Here is a 16,953-nt window from a genome sequence, read left to right on the forward strand (position 1 = left end):
GAATGTGGTTAAAACCTGTGGTAAACGTGGGGCTTAAACCATAAAAAACATTTATAAATACTATTTGACCTACAGTAAGGCATATTTTAAAGCCTGTTGAACAATAATAAACTTTTTCAGAAGCTAAACTTTGCAGTTTTAAAATTCTACCTCACCATTTGCTAGTAGTGAATAAATGTCTTGCATTTTAGGACAATTTAGAGTATTTAGTACAACAGCACACAACCTTTCTACAAATGAATATAATCTGGTAAAAATGTAATAAAAAGTGTTTTTTTTTTTTTTGAGTGAAATTTGGTCTCTCTGATCTCTCTGCTAAGATGCAAAGATGTATTTGAGCATGTGAGTAAGCAGTATGTTAAAATTACAGTAGAGATATAGTGGAATGTGACTGTGATTAAAGAAATGTGACATGAAGCAGTCAGTATAAATCTTTAAAAGGCTTCGAGTAGTTAAACATCAGATAGTCCATGTAGTAGAAGTCATATACTCGCTGTCTCTCCAACATGCTAACCTGTGAAAAGTATTTTTCCGTGATCTGCATAGAGGTCCGCTTGTCATTTGGGTTCCTATCTTTAAAACTGGGCAGTGTGAGGTTAGGTGGTGCCCCAGCCAATCGCAAGAGAAAGTTGGACTCTTCTTCCATGTTCTCAAACTTGCCGATGAAGTCGTAGTCTATGAGACAAGGGTTGCAGAGCTGATTTGCCTGCTCCCAGTGGATATCCATTCCCACGGGCCGGTGGACGTCCAGCAGATATTGGACAAATTCTTTAAATGTGACCCCGTTTCCTGTCTTCAGGGCTGCCCAAGACGGGTTCACCCTGTATTTGGAAATGATGGGTTTCCCAAACAGGGAGTGGTAGTAGTTGTTGGGATTTTCAAACTTGTCCCTGTAAGCTGACACCATTCTCTCCAAGGGCTCACGGACAAATATGACTTTGGTGTAGGTTTCCAGACGGTGCATGATTCCCTGTCGGTCAAAGCTATCAAGCTTCTTGAGATGATCGCCATAGTGGACCGTATCATGCTTAATACTCTGAGTATTGGAGGCCTGGCCCGCCAGCACCATGAGGGTCCTCTTCCAGTTGGAGCACCCTGCCTTGGGCACCTGGCAGTACAGCAGTTTGTACTTGTCCTCCACAAAGATGTGTTTCACGTGATGACGTGTGATGGTCTTTGAGATGCTGCTTTTGTACTTAGCACAGATTTCCTTCATCAGTTGCTGGCGTGCTTCCAGGATACTGGAGAGCTTTCGCCATCTCTCTGGAGAAAAAAAGCCTGACGCAATGGAGGAGGAAACTGGGGATGAAGAGGAAATTGAGGATGAGGAGGAAACTGAGGAGGAGGAGGATGAGGAAATGTTGTTTTTAATGTGTTGGATTGGGGGACTTGTTTTTAGCAGTTTGCGGTGTCTTTTTGAGACATGAAGGGAGCCTATGTCCTGCTCCCGAGACCCCGGGGTGGCTGTTTGCCTGCTCTTCTCAAAATGTGGGAACTGCATTGGAGGGATCGGGCTGGACAGGATGCTTTCTGCAGCTTGGAGGTCCTGGTAACTCTCAGATTTGCCTCTCTCACGGTCTTGAGTAGAAAGAGTCTATAAAACAATGACAACACAGGTTAAAGATGACAGCAGCAGACCTGTTTAAATTAAACAAACAAGAACATTTCCAGGTGGATGTGGAAGCAAGAACCATAAATTTAAACCCTGTTATTTAATGATGTGGTAAATATCACAGCTTCAGTGCCAGAAACAACCATTTTTATCCCTGGTTTCATTCTCAAATGAACCACTTGATGGTGCTGTTTCCCTACATCTTAAAGGTCTAATTTTGCTGCATGCAAATGTCAGACACTGCCCAATGCCATCTATGACCTATCAATAAACTGAGCTGTAATGCCATATAAATGTCTTATAAACACTTAATGAGGAATCCAAATTAGAATCATCTACTGCCTGATTACTATGAGATGATGCCCAAGGCCATCACGCATTCTGACATTTTATTTCAATTAAATGCTGTAATGGCATCATAAAGCCAATGGACTGGATGCATAATTTTAATTTTACAACAGACAAGGTGATGAGACCTTCATGAATCTTGGTTCATCCCTCTTCTGACTTAATGGTCATAGTCTTTCATCTCGGGGGGTGGGGGTGGGGGTGGGTGGGAGGAAGGTCCTCCTTGTGTGTTTAATGTGCAAGGCATAAATCTGTACGCCAGTCGTCACGTTCTTCAGGGTTTACAGTGGTGTAAGTCTCTCTCTGGTGCTGATGATCACAGCAGAGACAGTGCAAGCAGGGGTCAGCTGAGAGAACATACAGTAGTACGATTTTTTTTCCCCAGCTACCTGACTGTTGTAGCTCATAGCATGATAACATGTTTGTGAAAAATCTTTTTAAATGCAGATATATATTTAAAGTGGATCCTTACATCTTTTGTTCTTCAAAGGCTGAAACCATGGACCATGTATTTTTTTGAATGTGCATATGCTTAACTGTTTCAATATTCATGACAGGTTGTCATTAAAAATGGATGGTGTATCTTCATTTACTTTTTATGATATAATTTATTTTATTTATAACCCAATTTTTTTTTTCTGGGGGGGGGCGGGGGGTCAGACACTGTTGATTTAGTCATTATTTTGGCTAATTATCACACATACTTGTATCTGCACTTCGTTTTTTACTGTGTTTATACATAATTTTTTTTCTGGCATTTCATGTTGCTGAAATTTATGGGGAAAAAGTTTTCATGTTCATCTTTGCCTTTTTATATTTATCTTAACTTTCTCTTTTGTGTATTTTGTTTTGGTTGGCTAATTGGTAATATTTTTTTTTCTTACTTTCTCAGTACATGATTAAAACTTCCTTTTATTTGATATATTCCTTTTTTTCAGCACTTAGCATCTCTTTTGCTACTCTTTTGTTGTGTATGTTTATTCCTGATCTTACTTGTGCTAATGATGAAAAATATAGCACATGAAAGCCTCGGCTCAAAGTGTCAGTGCCTTTTATAATAATGCTTAAAACATTTCAAATGCATTTTGTTGTTTATTTAAACTTTTCAAAGGTTTTAATTCTGTTTTATTTGATCAGATTAGAAAAACTCCACTCACTTTAATATAACTTGTTCCTGTTCAAGCAACTACTAATCACAAGATACAAAGTGGTGTGGAATCACAGGGAGGGATAATAATAGGTCATCATCCCTGTAGTTAATATTTAAAAACCCTAATGAAATAAATAAGCTTCTTATGGATCCATGTGATTATTTTTTTCTTATTAATGACCCCCTAAAACACGCCCACATCTTTATATTAGCTACATTTATAAAAAATGCTAATTATTTTAACTAATAACATTCAAAAAATTTGTATTGTTGCTGTCCATATTTAATACATTGATTTAAGCATTCACTGCATCGATGGGGAAAAAGTATTTGAACGACTGTGGAGTTGCTGGTTACAATGACCTTGAGTTTATGAGTTTCCAGGAAGTATCTCGAGTTGTTAGCCAATCAGAGTCTAGCATATTTTGTTGGGAAAAAGTTGCAAACCTCAGACAGTTAAATATTTGTGTTAACTGCTCATTAATGCAAATATTTAAGCACATAGTCACATGTAGGCGTGGTCAAGAGAAACTGCTGAGGTTCAAATTGAGCATCAGAATAGTGAAGAAGATTTAATTGTTTTTGACCATGGGACAGTTGTTGGTCTCAGGTGGGCCAGTCTGATTATTTGAGAAGCTGCTGATCTTCTGAGATTTGCCCATACAGCGAATGGTCTGAAACAGACAAAATATCCAGTTAAAGGGCAGTTCTGTGGGAGAAATGCCTTGTTGATGTCATAGAGGAGACTGGCGAGCCTGCTTCAAGGTGATAGGAAGGCAATAGCGATTCAGAAAAATCCATTTGTTACAACCAAGGGGATCCTTGAAGCAGATGTGCTACAGTAACAGAAGACTACACTGGGCTCACCAAACTTTCTGCTGCAACATTCGGATGGTAGGGCCAGAAGTTGACATAAAATCATGAAAACACGGATCCATCCTGCCTTGTAATGGTTCAGGCTAGTGCTGATGGTTTCTCAGCACATTAATACCAACTGAGTATTGTTTAAATACCACAGCCTGAGTATTGCTTCTGACCGTGCCTGACCCTTTATGACCACAGTGTTCCTATCTTCTGGTGGTTGCTTCCAGCAGGAAACTTAAATCCTCTCAAACTGGTTTCTTGAACATGACAGTGAGTTTAAATGGCCTTCACAGTCACCGGATCTCAATCCAAAAGAGCACCTCTGGGATATGGTGGAATGGGAGATTCACATCATGGATGTGCAGCTGACAAATCTGCAGCAGCTGTGTGATGCTGTCAAAGCAAGATGGAGTAAAATCTCTGAAGAATGTTTCCAGGACCTCATTGAATCTATGCCACAACGAATTAGGGAAGTTCTGAAGGCCAAAAGGGGTCCAACCCAGTGCTAGATAATAAAATGGTCAGTGAGTATATAAACAGACAGTATTTGATGATGTATCTGCTTTTACTCAAAGTGAGAATGCAGCATAGATGATGAAAAACACAAAATGCACTAAGATAAAAGTTTTCTAATGTCTGTGTTCATGTCTCTAAAATACATAGAGTATATCACTGAACAGGCATAGTGTTGATGGTGGGATACCACAGAGGAAGCTGCTGAGCTCCAAAAGAAACCATCATTCCTTATCTAAAGATTAAGAAGAAGGACCTTTACCCTCCACAGCTCTGCTGGGAGAATGTTTAGAGGAATTGGTTGGTAAGGGTAGGCAGCACTATGTCGGCACTTTTGGAAGCAGAGGTGACACACAGTTGAGGGAGCATCATGATTTGGGCTGCTTTAGTTGCCTCTGGGCCTGGGCGTTTTGGCTCTATTGCCGCAAAAAATGAACTCTCACATTTATAACAGAATATTATAAGATGCTGTCATGATGCCAGGTGATACAAGCGTACAATGACCCCCAATCATTAAAGTAAATCTACAGAATAACTTCAAACAGAGAAAGCAACAAAGAAAATCCACCTTTTGGAGTGGTCCCGTCAGGGACCTTAACCCAACTGAGAAGCTGTGGAATCAAAAGAGAGCAGTTCATGCCAAAAATACAGCTAAGCAGAAGAGGTTATTTAAGGAAGAAGAGTCCAAAATGTCTCCTGAACAATGTACTGGTCTGAACTTGCAGCTACAGTATGAACCACCCGTTTGATGTCAACACTCAAAATAAGATTTAACCAGGTATTAAAGGGTTCTGTTAGTTTTTTCAATACTATGAATATTCAATGTTGAATAAAGGCATTAAAGAATATCATTTTTTGTATGTTACCGTATAAGCTTAAGCCCTTATGAGTGTCTGTATTTGTGACTTAAATAAAGAGCAGAATGTCTACTTTTTACTGCCACTGCACAACTGAAAATAGTTAAAGGAAAGTAACCAAAAGCATAACTATAAGAAAAAAAAAAAAATCTTCTATTGTGGAAGAAAGAAAGGGAAAAAAAAAACTCTAGGTGTGATAATACCCTGAGGAAACTGGCTTGGTGCAACTGGGATCGTTTACTCACTAAACTCAGCTTCAGTCTGACTGGCTGAATGCACAGTGTGAGGTCAACCTCTCTACACAGATGCTATCAGACACGCTGAGAGGTACAAGGCTGACAATCACTTTTTTTTGCAATAGATAACAGGTGGGAGCAACCTGTGTGTATGTGTTTTGGGAGAAATGGAGTAAACACATACCTCTCTGGACTGCCGTGGAGTACTTCCAAGCTTCACGCCTGGAGAGAAGAGAAGAGAAAAAAGACAAGAAAATCAGTGCTTAGGCAAACAACATGTATTTTTGTCCTTATAGAAGAGAGTTGGGAACCCCAGGCACACTCTCCAGACAAGCTCCAATAATTCATTGCTTCCTATCAGTTAGCACATCTTCTTTGATCCTGAGCAAACTACCAGTGCTTTACTAACCCACAGAGGGAGAACAGGTAACATTACCTGTGTAATGAGCTGCCACCAAGCATGAATAGTTGGTAAATGAGTTGTGGTCCCTGTAGTAAGCCCTCTCAATGAAATAGGAAAACAAACAAACAAAACATATTGAACTGAAAAAGACAGAGAGAAAAAAATAACACAAGCAAAGACAACTAACAAAAAGTTTCAAAAAGAGGTCCTGGTTACAAACATGACAGACAAATGGATAAGTTTTGCTAAATTTATACAAGTCAGCAAAAGAGTGATGGAAACATACAGATTGGTTTTGTGGCAACCTTGGGGACAGGTGGGATGTATATTGGCAGATGTGCAGCAGCAGGACAGACGATGTGTTTAGTTGTCTGTCTCCAGCTGGACATCTATTTTCCGTAGGTACCCCAGCCCCCTTTTCCACCCCTCCTCTTTCCCACCCCTCCCATCTGATATGTAATCAGGCTGACAGCTCTGAGTGGGGCTGCATGGCTGCTGATGGGGTGAGCGAAGACACCTCTGCCTGAGTGGCTTGTCACTTCCAATATGAGGATGGAACTGATAGGAACCTGTATGGGGGGGTGGGGGCTGAAGATGCAGGCCACAACCTTTCCTAAGTGATGAGATGTGCAGAGCCCTATCTCACACTTAAACACGCCTCAGTGGGGATAGAATAAAACATGTTGCCTAGATGCAGTGTTGTTTTAGATTAGTATGCGCTAGAGAGCTCTCTGTTGCTGTCTGGCTCTGTGTGTTGAATCTTTGTCTTCATTCTTCTGAACGAGACACTGGAGGAAGAGGCAGAGGAGGAAAAAGAAGAGTGGTGGACTAGGGAGGTGGCATGTGACATTTCCTGATCTTGTTTGGCTGCTGCCAAAATATTTGATCACTTAACCCTAAAAAGAACAGGATTTGCATCTCAAATTTCAGTTTATATTGAAACATGAAACTCATAAAAATTTGTTGCAACACATGTAGCTATTATTGCCCGGCAAACACATCCAAGTGCAAAAATAGCAATGGTCTTTCAGTGTCTGCTGTTCTAAAGTGGGCCCCCCGGTAGCGCCAACCATCTTGTCAAGACACATGCTTGGTTATCGATCTTGAAAACCCTATCAAGGGGGTAATTGAAATCTCCAAAGGTTTAATTGGTTCCTTCTAGGAGGTGTTTTGTCTGGCTGTTGTTACATATTTGTCCCAGCTTGTGATACCATGGCTATCACCTTCCCATTTCATGTTGCACAGTCAAGCTGAGTCAAAATTTTAAGCCTTTCATTGTACCAGTCTGGTGAATCACTGAGAGAATTTACAATGAACTAGCAGATAAGATGTGCGAAATTCTTTTCTACTTAATTATAATACCATTAACATTTTTTATTTATATACTTTGTTCTGCAAAGGCAAAGGCTCGAGAGACAGGAAAAATGAAGTGAAACAAGACATTTAAACCTAATGCGCTGAACTGAGCATAAAGGATGAGTAGTTGTCATGTTCAGCACTTGTAAGTTGATAAAGTTGATTTGAAAATAAATCTGACATGGGCTGATTTGATTAAAATGCGGTTATTGAATTCCAGTGCTCAGACTGCTGGCTTACTCGTGGTTCCTACAGTGGGATATTTAAAAGTAGAATGGGAGGCAGAGCCTTCAGCTTTCAGGCCTCTTTTTTGTGGAACCAGCTCCCAGTTTGGGTTCAGGAGACAGACAGCCTCTCTGCTTTTAAGATTAGGCTTAAAACTTTCCTTTTTGATCAAGCTTATAGTTAGAACTGGATCAGGTGACCCTGAGCCCTCCCTTAGTTATGCTGCAATAGGCCTGGACTGCTGGGGGGGCTTCCCATGATGCACTGAGTGTTTCTTTTTCACTCACCTCTTTACAATCTGTGTGTTTATGCACCACTCTGCATTTAATCATTAGTTATTATTAATCTCTGGCTCTCTTCCACATTGTGTCTTTTGTCCTGTCTCCATTCCCTCGCCCCCAACCGGTTGGGGCCGATGGCTGCCCCTCCCGGAGGTTATTTCCTGTTAAAAGAGAGTTTTTTTATTTCCACTGTCACCAAGTACTTGCTCATATGGGGTTGCTTTAATTGTTGGGGTTTTCTCTATATTATTCTAGGGTCTAAAGCACCTTAATGTGATGTTTTTTTGTTTTTTTTTTGTTGTGATTTGGCATTATATAAATAAAATCAAATTGAATTGAACTGAATTGAAAATGCAGTTCTATCAAGTTGGGAGACAAAATTACATAAAGGGAACATTTTTCCATGACAGCATATAACTGAAACAAGTAATATGACGTTGTAATTTGAATTTCAGGGAGATTTCTAAACATCATTTATCTTTGTATTATCTATTTTGTTGTGGCTAATAGTTGCTGTTTGATTGCAATTTCACACTCAGTAAATTCTACTCAGTATAACTATGTTATTGATTTTCACTACTGTGGAGTGAAAGAGTTATAAATTAAGAGCGAAGCTTCATACAGTGAGATGCAGATCATTTACCCTTTCAAATTCACATATAGATGTATGCCCCCCCAGATGTTATATTAAAAAACATGGCTGAGAGAATCTAGAGGTCAATGCTATATCCAGATTTGTTAATATACACTGGAGCATTCACAAAAGGAACTTGCTACAGCAGCACCAGATACAGGATAAATGCTTCAAAAGGAAATTCTATACTGGGGAGAAAAAGTCAGTCAATAAAGTTAAGGTTGTTTTTACACCCAGATATTAAATGTCACATTCTGGTAGTTCTCCTTTTGAAGCTCTAAAGGGTTCCAGTAAGCAAGTCTACATGCAAGATATGGCATTTATAGCCGAGATCAAAAGAAGGCCCATGTTGAGCTTTGCTTTGATTTTCAGGTATTTGACTGTAATTTTTCTGATGATAGAGGACTATTTAATAGCACAATCTCCTTTTGAGTCTTGTCCTCTGTTGCCCTCTAAAATAACCTTGAGCCGCCACCTCTTTTTCACAGACAAAGCCTCTGAATATTCATGCAGACAACCCAGCATTACTGCAAGGATCCACATAAGCAAAGGCCACATCATTAGCAGATCCATTATCATGCTTCCCTCTCAGATATCCTTATACAACTCTCTAATAGAGACATACATCAAAGATTATCTTTTCCCTGCCACTGCCACCAAGGAGGAGCAAAGGACAAAAACAATGTGAAATAATGAGCTTGTTAAGTGAAGGATTGTGGCCCTATGTTCTGGAAGAACTTGTTAAATGTCTGTTTTTAACCAGAGATGGGCCAGGAGGGTGCTAAAAGCCAGACAAGGCGTGTCCTTCTCTAGCCTACTATTGAGACTAGGCAGTCATGCTGCGCCACTATAAACCTTTCATTAGTCATTCAGCACACTAAGGCGCTGTGACCCCAACCAGCTGCACTCCCCTCTCTCCCAACAAACCACCCACACCTGCACTCTGCGCACACGCTCCTCCTCCACTTGACTCTGTGTGGGAATACAAGGCTCTGGTATGCTAGAAAAACGCTTGAGAATGGTGGTATTAGGCTTTGAGCGCTGGTCCATTGATGTTTTAACTTGTTGTGGTAAGAGATAAAACGATGTTTCAAAATCCTCCAGGACTGGGCCAGAGAGAGCAGCTGCTTGGGGGGGGGGGGGGGGGGGGGGGTGATGGGTGAGCAATCAGCGAAGCGAGATTAAAGATGTGCCTGCAGAGACTCTCTAAAGACCAAACACAGACCATCTAAAATTTGTGTGCCTTGTCATCTGAAGATTAGCTTGTGAGAGAAAGCAACACAAAGCACAGGTTTGGCAAAGAATGAGTCAGTAACACATTTCTAATCCGACCAATGACAACGTACTGTAAATGATGAAAAACCAGGACACACACACACACACACACACACACACACACACACACACACACACACACACACACACACACACACACACACACACACACACACACACACACATTTACTCTAGTTCAGTAGTAGAAACCATCACACTCTCCCAGAATTTTTTATTGGAAAAAATATATTTTCATGGACATTTTTGTGCCTTTGTGTAGAAATCATGAGGCATGGAATGATACCAGAGTTAAAGTGACCAGATTCCAGAAAACTAAATGGGGAGCAAAGAGTGTGGGAAGCACACTCCTAATTATCAGAGCTGGTCTGAACTTTTGACATATCTAACTTGACAAAATAACCACATGCAAAATTCAAAACAAATAAAATGAGCTAGAGGAGGTGGCTGAGGAGGGAGGTCTAAGCAGAAAATGTCAGAGAATCACCATCCATTGGCTTCAACAAATCGTAACCAGGTTCCTTAGTCTTAATTGTAGCTGTTTTTCCATTTTTTCATGTTTTATAGTAGTTTTCATCACTGCAAAAATCTGACTAGCTGTGATTTCCAGTTTTCCCAGTTGAGCATTGTGTGGGTAGCATTGTGAGAGGGTAATCTGCACCATGTTCCATTGTAGTAGACTTCTCTGCTTTCTTCACAGTCACAGGATAAAAGCTGTAGACATTATAAAACTGTCTTTCTGTCAGTGTTAACCTTTTGAAAACTAAATCCAGTCAAAATGTGGGACATTGTCTCAGCATGTGGGTCAAGGGACACAGAATAAAAATGCTTTGCAGTGCCAAATAAAGTGGAACACCTAGACACTATAAAAACAGCATAGACTCAAACACTGTGGTTCATGGTCTATGTCTAAACTGCTAAATTAAAAAAAGACTCCATATGAGTGCAGTGAGACTCAAAACAATGAGATTTTATAAATATAGGTGGCACAGTAGTGCAGTGGTTAGGACTGTCACCTTACACCTAAAAAGTTCTGGGTTCAAACCAGTGACCTCCCTCTCTGTGGGGGCCTTTTGTTTAGAGTTTGCATGTTCTCTGTGTGCCTGTGTGGGTTTCCTCCCCAAAACGTGCATATTAGGTTAATTGGTAATTCTAAAGTCCCTGTAAGTGAGAGTTTGAATGGTTGTCACATGCACTCTTTGACCTCTGCAATGAACAGTTGAGGGTGCATTTTGCCCAGTGGTTGCTGGGATTTTCCAGTGCTGAACAATGCAGGGAACAGTGTCATTACTATTGTGTGTGTTTTTCTTTTAGAACAACTAATTAATAGATGACCAAATAAATTGATTCAATAATCTAAATTAGTACTCTGTTCATTACTTTTCAGGGTAGAAAAATATTTGAGTAGGAGTGCTGCCTGTTCTGGATTCAAATTTAGTTTTTTAAAATGCTCTTTGGAAGGAATCCATCCATCCATCCATCCATCCGTCCATCCATCCAGTTATCTAGGTCCAGGTCACGGAGGCACTTGTCTAAGCAGAGATGCCCAGTCCTCCCTCTCCTCATCCACCTCCTCTAGCACTAGGACAAGCTTCTTCTGAGATTAAGGTCTATGTCCCTGAAGCCAGTCTAGGTAGCTGGGGGGTTGGATGGTGAGGGCACCCATCTTCAACTGCTGCCTGCTGTTCCTCCTGTGGATGGTGGGCCCATGGGAGGGTATACATAGGCTTAACACTAAGTCAATTAAAATAACTTTATTCTCATAGCACAGTCATGTTTAATCATGCTTCTTTTTTCCCCCCTGTTTAACTTTGATATCTGGTTGTCTCTGGTGTCTTGTTCTGGGTTTTGCATCCTGTCTGTTTTATTGTCTGGATTAACTTCACCTGTGTCTCATTCTCCTTCTGTTTAAATCCCCAATTAATCCTTAGTGTATAAACAATCCTGTCTTCCCATTACTCTTTGTCACAGCACCTGTTGTGTTTATGCTCTACCATCTGACTTGGACTTTTGTTACTTTGGGACTTTGGTTATTGCTTAAATAAAAGGCTCATCTTTTGATGTGCATGCAGCCTACAGTGTTGTGATTCTCACCTCACTGTCTTTTCTCCTTACACCATTTTAGTCTGTGTTGCTTGTACTTTGTTTCCAGTGTAGGATAATTACAAATTCAGGTTTACTGTAGGGTCTGCAGAGTCAGAGCTTTTCCTTTTGACTTCTGTCAGTTTTGCTGCAGGTCCTTCTGTTCACAAGTAGAGGTCAAAAAGGTTATTGAAGACCGTGGTTCATTAAAGCTGATCGATCCACACTTGGTGATATTACTATGATGCCAATAATAACCCTATGATCTTCTGACCTCCCCAGCCCTTTTGACTGCACTTTAAAGAGATCACACAAGTATTTACAAAGTTGGTGTCATTCATAAATTACATGTTGTTTTAATGCCACATTGAAGGTGTTCCTTCCACCTCTGACCAAGTCAAAGTCAACTGATGGGAGGCTTTGTAATTCATTAGGAATGTGTTCTTCCATCAATTGAAATTCAGATAAAAAAGATAAAACTCCTCCAGTCCCCAGCCACATTAAATCATTGTGCCTTCCACGTAGCATAAATAACACATGGTTCGGCTCATACTTGTCTATGGCAGAATACAGGCTCAGCATACAAAGTCTCAATCAACATTCAGTGAGATAAAACTTAAGCTTGGCTATGACGTGAGGCTGCAGTGCTTCGCTGACTTCTTTGCACTATTTTCAACGCACTTTCTGCTCTAAGACAGTGCACCTGCACAGCTCGTGTACTATCGCTTTGATCATCATACCCCAGTATGTGTTTATGACTGGGACTGGGTTTAAAATGTCTGTGAAGTAGCATGTTGAATTAATAGTATATTTTTGTCAAGATATATTGTTAAGTTAAAAAAAATTCAATGAGTTTTTATTGATCATTTGAAAACCTCACCTCAAGGTTTCAATTTGTGTTTTGTTTTTAAAGTTTATTTTGAGTAGTTAACGAAAAGGCCTTATCTTTTTTTCCACGTTAAACCGATGTACTGTATAGCACTTTGGGAGTAAAATTGTTCATACAAATCCTAAATAATTTGATACTGAGTTTAATGATAAAGAGAAGCTTTCTCTGTGGGGAAGTAGTAATATATATATTAATATGATGTGTCTCAGTCTCAGGCTTCTTTTTCTGTGCAATCTTCAGATTCTTTTCTCATGCTGTTAACTTGGGCGCAGCACACAGCAGGAGAGGAAATAATGAACTAAGAAGATAGGAAGCTGCTGAAAGGGGGTATCAAATATAGCACTGATTACCGTTATGACAATTCTTTTTGACAACAATATATTCTCAGAGTCGATCCTACTTAGGGTGCTTTCAAGGTTAGAAGATGCAAAAGCTTCCTAGGGCAGATTTCCATGGAAACAGAGAGCCGGTGAGCAGTGTGTGGGGGTGTGGTGGGAGGTGGCTTGTTTTAATACCATGCAGAGAAAAGGGCCTGGCAGCTTGCATGAGGAGGGATGTGTAAACAAATGCTACCTGTCAGCTGCAAGCTTTGGGTTAAGTGAATTATCTTGGCCGAGACAAGCTGCAAAGCGGCTTTAATTGGCACATATCTTATTTAGATGCTGCAGAGCTCTTAAACTATAGGCACAGTGCACACACTGCAGTACTCCCTTTATGAACTCCCTTGCCAATGGCAATAGGAAGCCTATGGGATACAAAACATAGTAAGGAGAGATTTTGCCATGCTTTTCTTGTTTAGAAGCCTGAAATTCCTTTAAAATTTCTGTAAAATCTGCAGGCAGGGCTACTGTGTGCTCTCCTGAAACTTGCACAGGCATTGCTAGATAAAGAAAAAGATTCAGATGATGATGAAACAGGGAAGTGATGTGTTCTCATATGTCTATATTGTAGGCACTGAGGCAAAGACAAAGTAGAAGAGAAGATAGACTCACTGTGAAGGGAGCAGCAGTTCTGACAGCATTATGGACAGGACTCTGAGCAATAGTTGGACTGTGAGAATGGTATAAAAATGATATGTATTTTAGAAGATACATAATATTTTGATTATGATTTTGCCTTCCTGTGTTTCCTCCCTTGATATTCTCTGCTAGGCTTTTACTGCAGCAACCTTCAGTTGCTGCTTGTTTGTGACTCTCTCTGTCAAAACTAAAGTTTTGTCTTCAGTAACTGAAAAGCATGCTCTGTTGGGTTGCAATTAAGCTACTGACTTGGCCATTGAAGAATATTCTATTTTTTCTGCCTTGGGTTCCTGCAGTATGCTTTGGGTCATTATTCATTTGGACTGAGAAGAGTTATCCAATCAGTTTGGCTGAATTTGAGCAGAGTGTATAGAATCCGTCCTGCTACTTCTATCAGCAGTCACATCATGAGTGAACACTAATGACCCACTTCCACTGTCAGTCATGCATGTCCATACCATAACAGTGCCTCAACCATGTTTGACAGATGATGTGATATACTGCAGATCACGAGCTTTTCTCCACCTATCATTCTGGTACAAATTAATGTAGGTTTCAACTGTCCAAGATTTTTTTTTCCCATAACTGTGGAGGCTATTTTAGATGATTTTTTTTGACAAAGTCTAATCTGGCCTTCCTATTCTTGAGTGAAACCAGTAGTTGACACCTTGTTTTAAACCCTTTGTTTTTACACTAATGAAGGTATCTCTGAGTCAGCCTCCTTAAGAGTGTTCTTGACTTGGCTAGATGTGATAAAGACTTTTCTTAACCAAGCAAAGAATTGCTATCTAATTTTGTTGTTTTCTATGGTCTTTCGGAGCTTATGGTGTTGCTGAACTGGCCAGCGTACTCCTTTATAAGCATGTACCAGAGTGTTGATTTGGCCACGTGATTTGGTTTTTGCACTCTGTGTCAGGCTTATTTTATTTAAATTTTTTAGCCTATTAATGGCCTTGTTCTGTTGCATTAACATAATTTATTTGAACCTCCTACTGAGATGTGAGTTCCAGTGAACAGCTACGAACCTCTCAGCTACGATCAGGCATAACATTATGGCCTTCTGCCTAATACTGTGTTGGTCACCCTTTTGCTTCCAAAACAGCCCTGACCCATCGAGGCACGGACTCCACTAGACACCTGAAGGTGTGCTGTGGTAACTGGCACCAAGATATTAGCATCAGATCCTTTAAGTTGTGAGGTGGGGCCTCCATGAATCGGACATTTTGTCCAGCACATCCCACAGATACACCATTGGATTGAGATCTGGAGAATTTGGAGGCCAAGTCAACACCTTAAACTTGTTGCTGTGCTCCTCAAACCATTTTTGCTTTGTGGCAGGGTGCATTGTTTTGCTGAAAGAGGCCACAGCCGTTAGGGAATACCATTTCCATGAAAGGGTGTACATGGCCTGCAACAGTGCTGGGGTAGGTGGCACCTGTCAAAGTAATGTCCACATGGATGGCAGGACCCAGGTTCCCAGCAGCACATTTCCCACAGCATCATGCTGCCTCTATAGGCTTGTCTTCTTTGCATAGTCCATCCTGGTGCTAGATGTTCCCCATATGTGTACTTGTAGCTGTCCTCAATGTCTGTATTGTTACCTTCTGGTAGTGCAATGCCCTTAGTTCTGACTACCTTCCCTGTCTTTGTTATCAATTACACTTTTTCATACAGCAATGACATTCCAGTGTCATTGCTGTAGATCCTAGTAGTGTGGATCAGTGAATCAATATCGCATTCATTCCTGGCATACAGGTTGATGTCATCCATGTAGAGCACTGTAGGCGGCTGATGTTTGCTCCATTCCGCAGTCAGCATCCGTAGCCGGTCTTGGACTTGATGGTGACTTGTGCAGTTGGCTTGACGTTGGCTTCTATTGTTGTTCTCCATATCCCCATTGAATTCCTGATGAAGGCTCTTAGGGTCCTGTTGATCTTTATAGTTCTAGGCATTCCAGGATCCATGTGTGCAGCATCGAGTCATTGGCTTTCTTGTAATCAGTCTAGGCGGTGCACAGGTTGGTCAGTTTAGTCTTGCAGTCTCGAATGACTGTGGTCTTGCTGTGGTCTGCTCTTAGATCCACTAGCCACTGAGCATTGGTGTTGTGTGCTGCATCTTTCTCCCATATGCTCTTCCAGTATTGCTCCATCACCAGCCTTGGTGGGGGTGCTGTGCTCACATTGTTCCCCTGCCACTGAGAGTACACCTTGGATGGTTCAGTGGAGAAGATCTGGTTTATTCACTGTGATGGTGCACAGTGGCAAAATTATGAAGATTATGTTGTCCAAATACACATAAACTTAAGTGTGAAGGACCGATGAGACCAATGTAGCCTCTGGGTTTAAGAATCCAATGCAAAGCGCCTTAAAAGTCCCCTTGGTTTTCAAAATGAAGGCTCTGCCTTTTTATAATTTTTTAAAAAACACCCTGCCTCTCACGAGACCTCAGTAAACATTGAAGCTGCTGAGGTCTTAACTTCATTAAAACCTTAAATATAGGTTTAAAGTTTCAATAACTATTTTCACAGCTTATTTAATACAGCACGACACTCATCTTGCAAATTATGGTACCAGTAAAGTAGACTGTAAAACTAAAATTCTCAAGTAAAATTGTACCATGTGTGGCGATGACTCCAACAGCGCACCTTCTGTTACAAAGCATTTTGAATATGCAGATGACATAGGGAGTCCTCATTAACTCTGCTGTGGCCTATCAGGAAATCAATTATGGGCTTTCTTTCCTTCCTGTACCTCATGGTCATGGAATCAAAGGAAATGCTGATCAGCTCTCCTGCTCCAAAAACCCATATTCTATCACCCACATCACAAAATCACCTTAAACAGTGACCTCATTTACAGCCAGCTGAACTCACAGCATCATGTCATTAACATCAACAAGTGCTGCCAATACTGGTTTTAAATCAACTGTAAACAAAGCACAGCCACAAATCCTTCTAGAATACCACAGGGTCAGTAGTTGTGTAAAAAATAAATGTATTTGCTTTTTCACTGAGGTTAGTATCATAAGCAGAAACAAATTCCTAAAATTTGACACACAACTGACCAACACTTGCTCTCCCCACTCATATTTGTTGGAGTATAACATCTTCTGCCCTTCGTGGAAAGCATGCATAAGTCTAAGAGACTGACTTTTCTTTTCAGTCTTCTAGGCTGCCTGCTGCTTATAAAGGA

At 40.6% G+C, this 16,953-nt stretch overlaps 1 protein-coding gene across 1 annotated transcript in view; it reads right to left on the minus strand.

Annotated features, from left to right (window-relative positions):
• Positions 1–330: 330 nt before the first annotated feature.
• Positions 331–16,953, minus strand: part of chst8 (carbohydrate (N-acetylgalactosamine 4-0) sulfotransferase 8) — a 137,102-nt gene continuing 120,479 nt past the window's right edge. Inside the window, exons 2-3 of the mRNA XM_030724144.1 lie at positions 5,765–5,802; positions 331–1,594 (exon numbers count right to left, since the gene is read on the minus strand). Of these exons, the coding sequence (XP_030580004.1) occupies positions 422–1,594; positions 5,765–5,802 (1,211 nt within the window). The 3' untranslated portion in view covers positions 331–421. The remainder of the gene's footprint in view (positions 1,595–5,764; positions 5,803–16,953) is intronic.

The sequence above is a fragment of the Archocentrus centrarchus genome, chromosome 3 (assembly GCF_007364275.1).
Source record: "Archocentrus centrarchus isolate MPI-CPG fArcCen1 chromosome 3, fArcCen1, whole genome shotgun sequence".
Taxonomy (NCBI): Eukaryota; Metazoa; Chordata; class Actinopteri; order Cichliformes; family Cichlidae; genus Archocentrus; species Archocentrus centrarchus.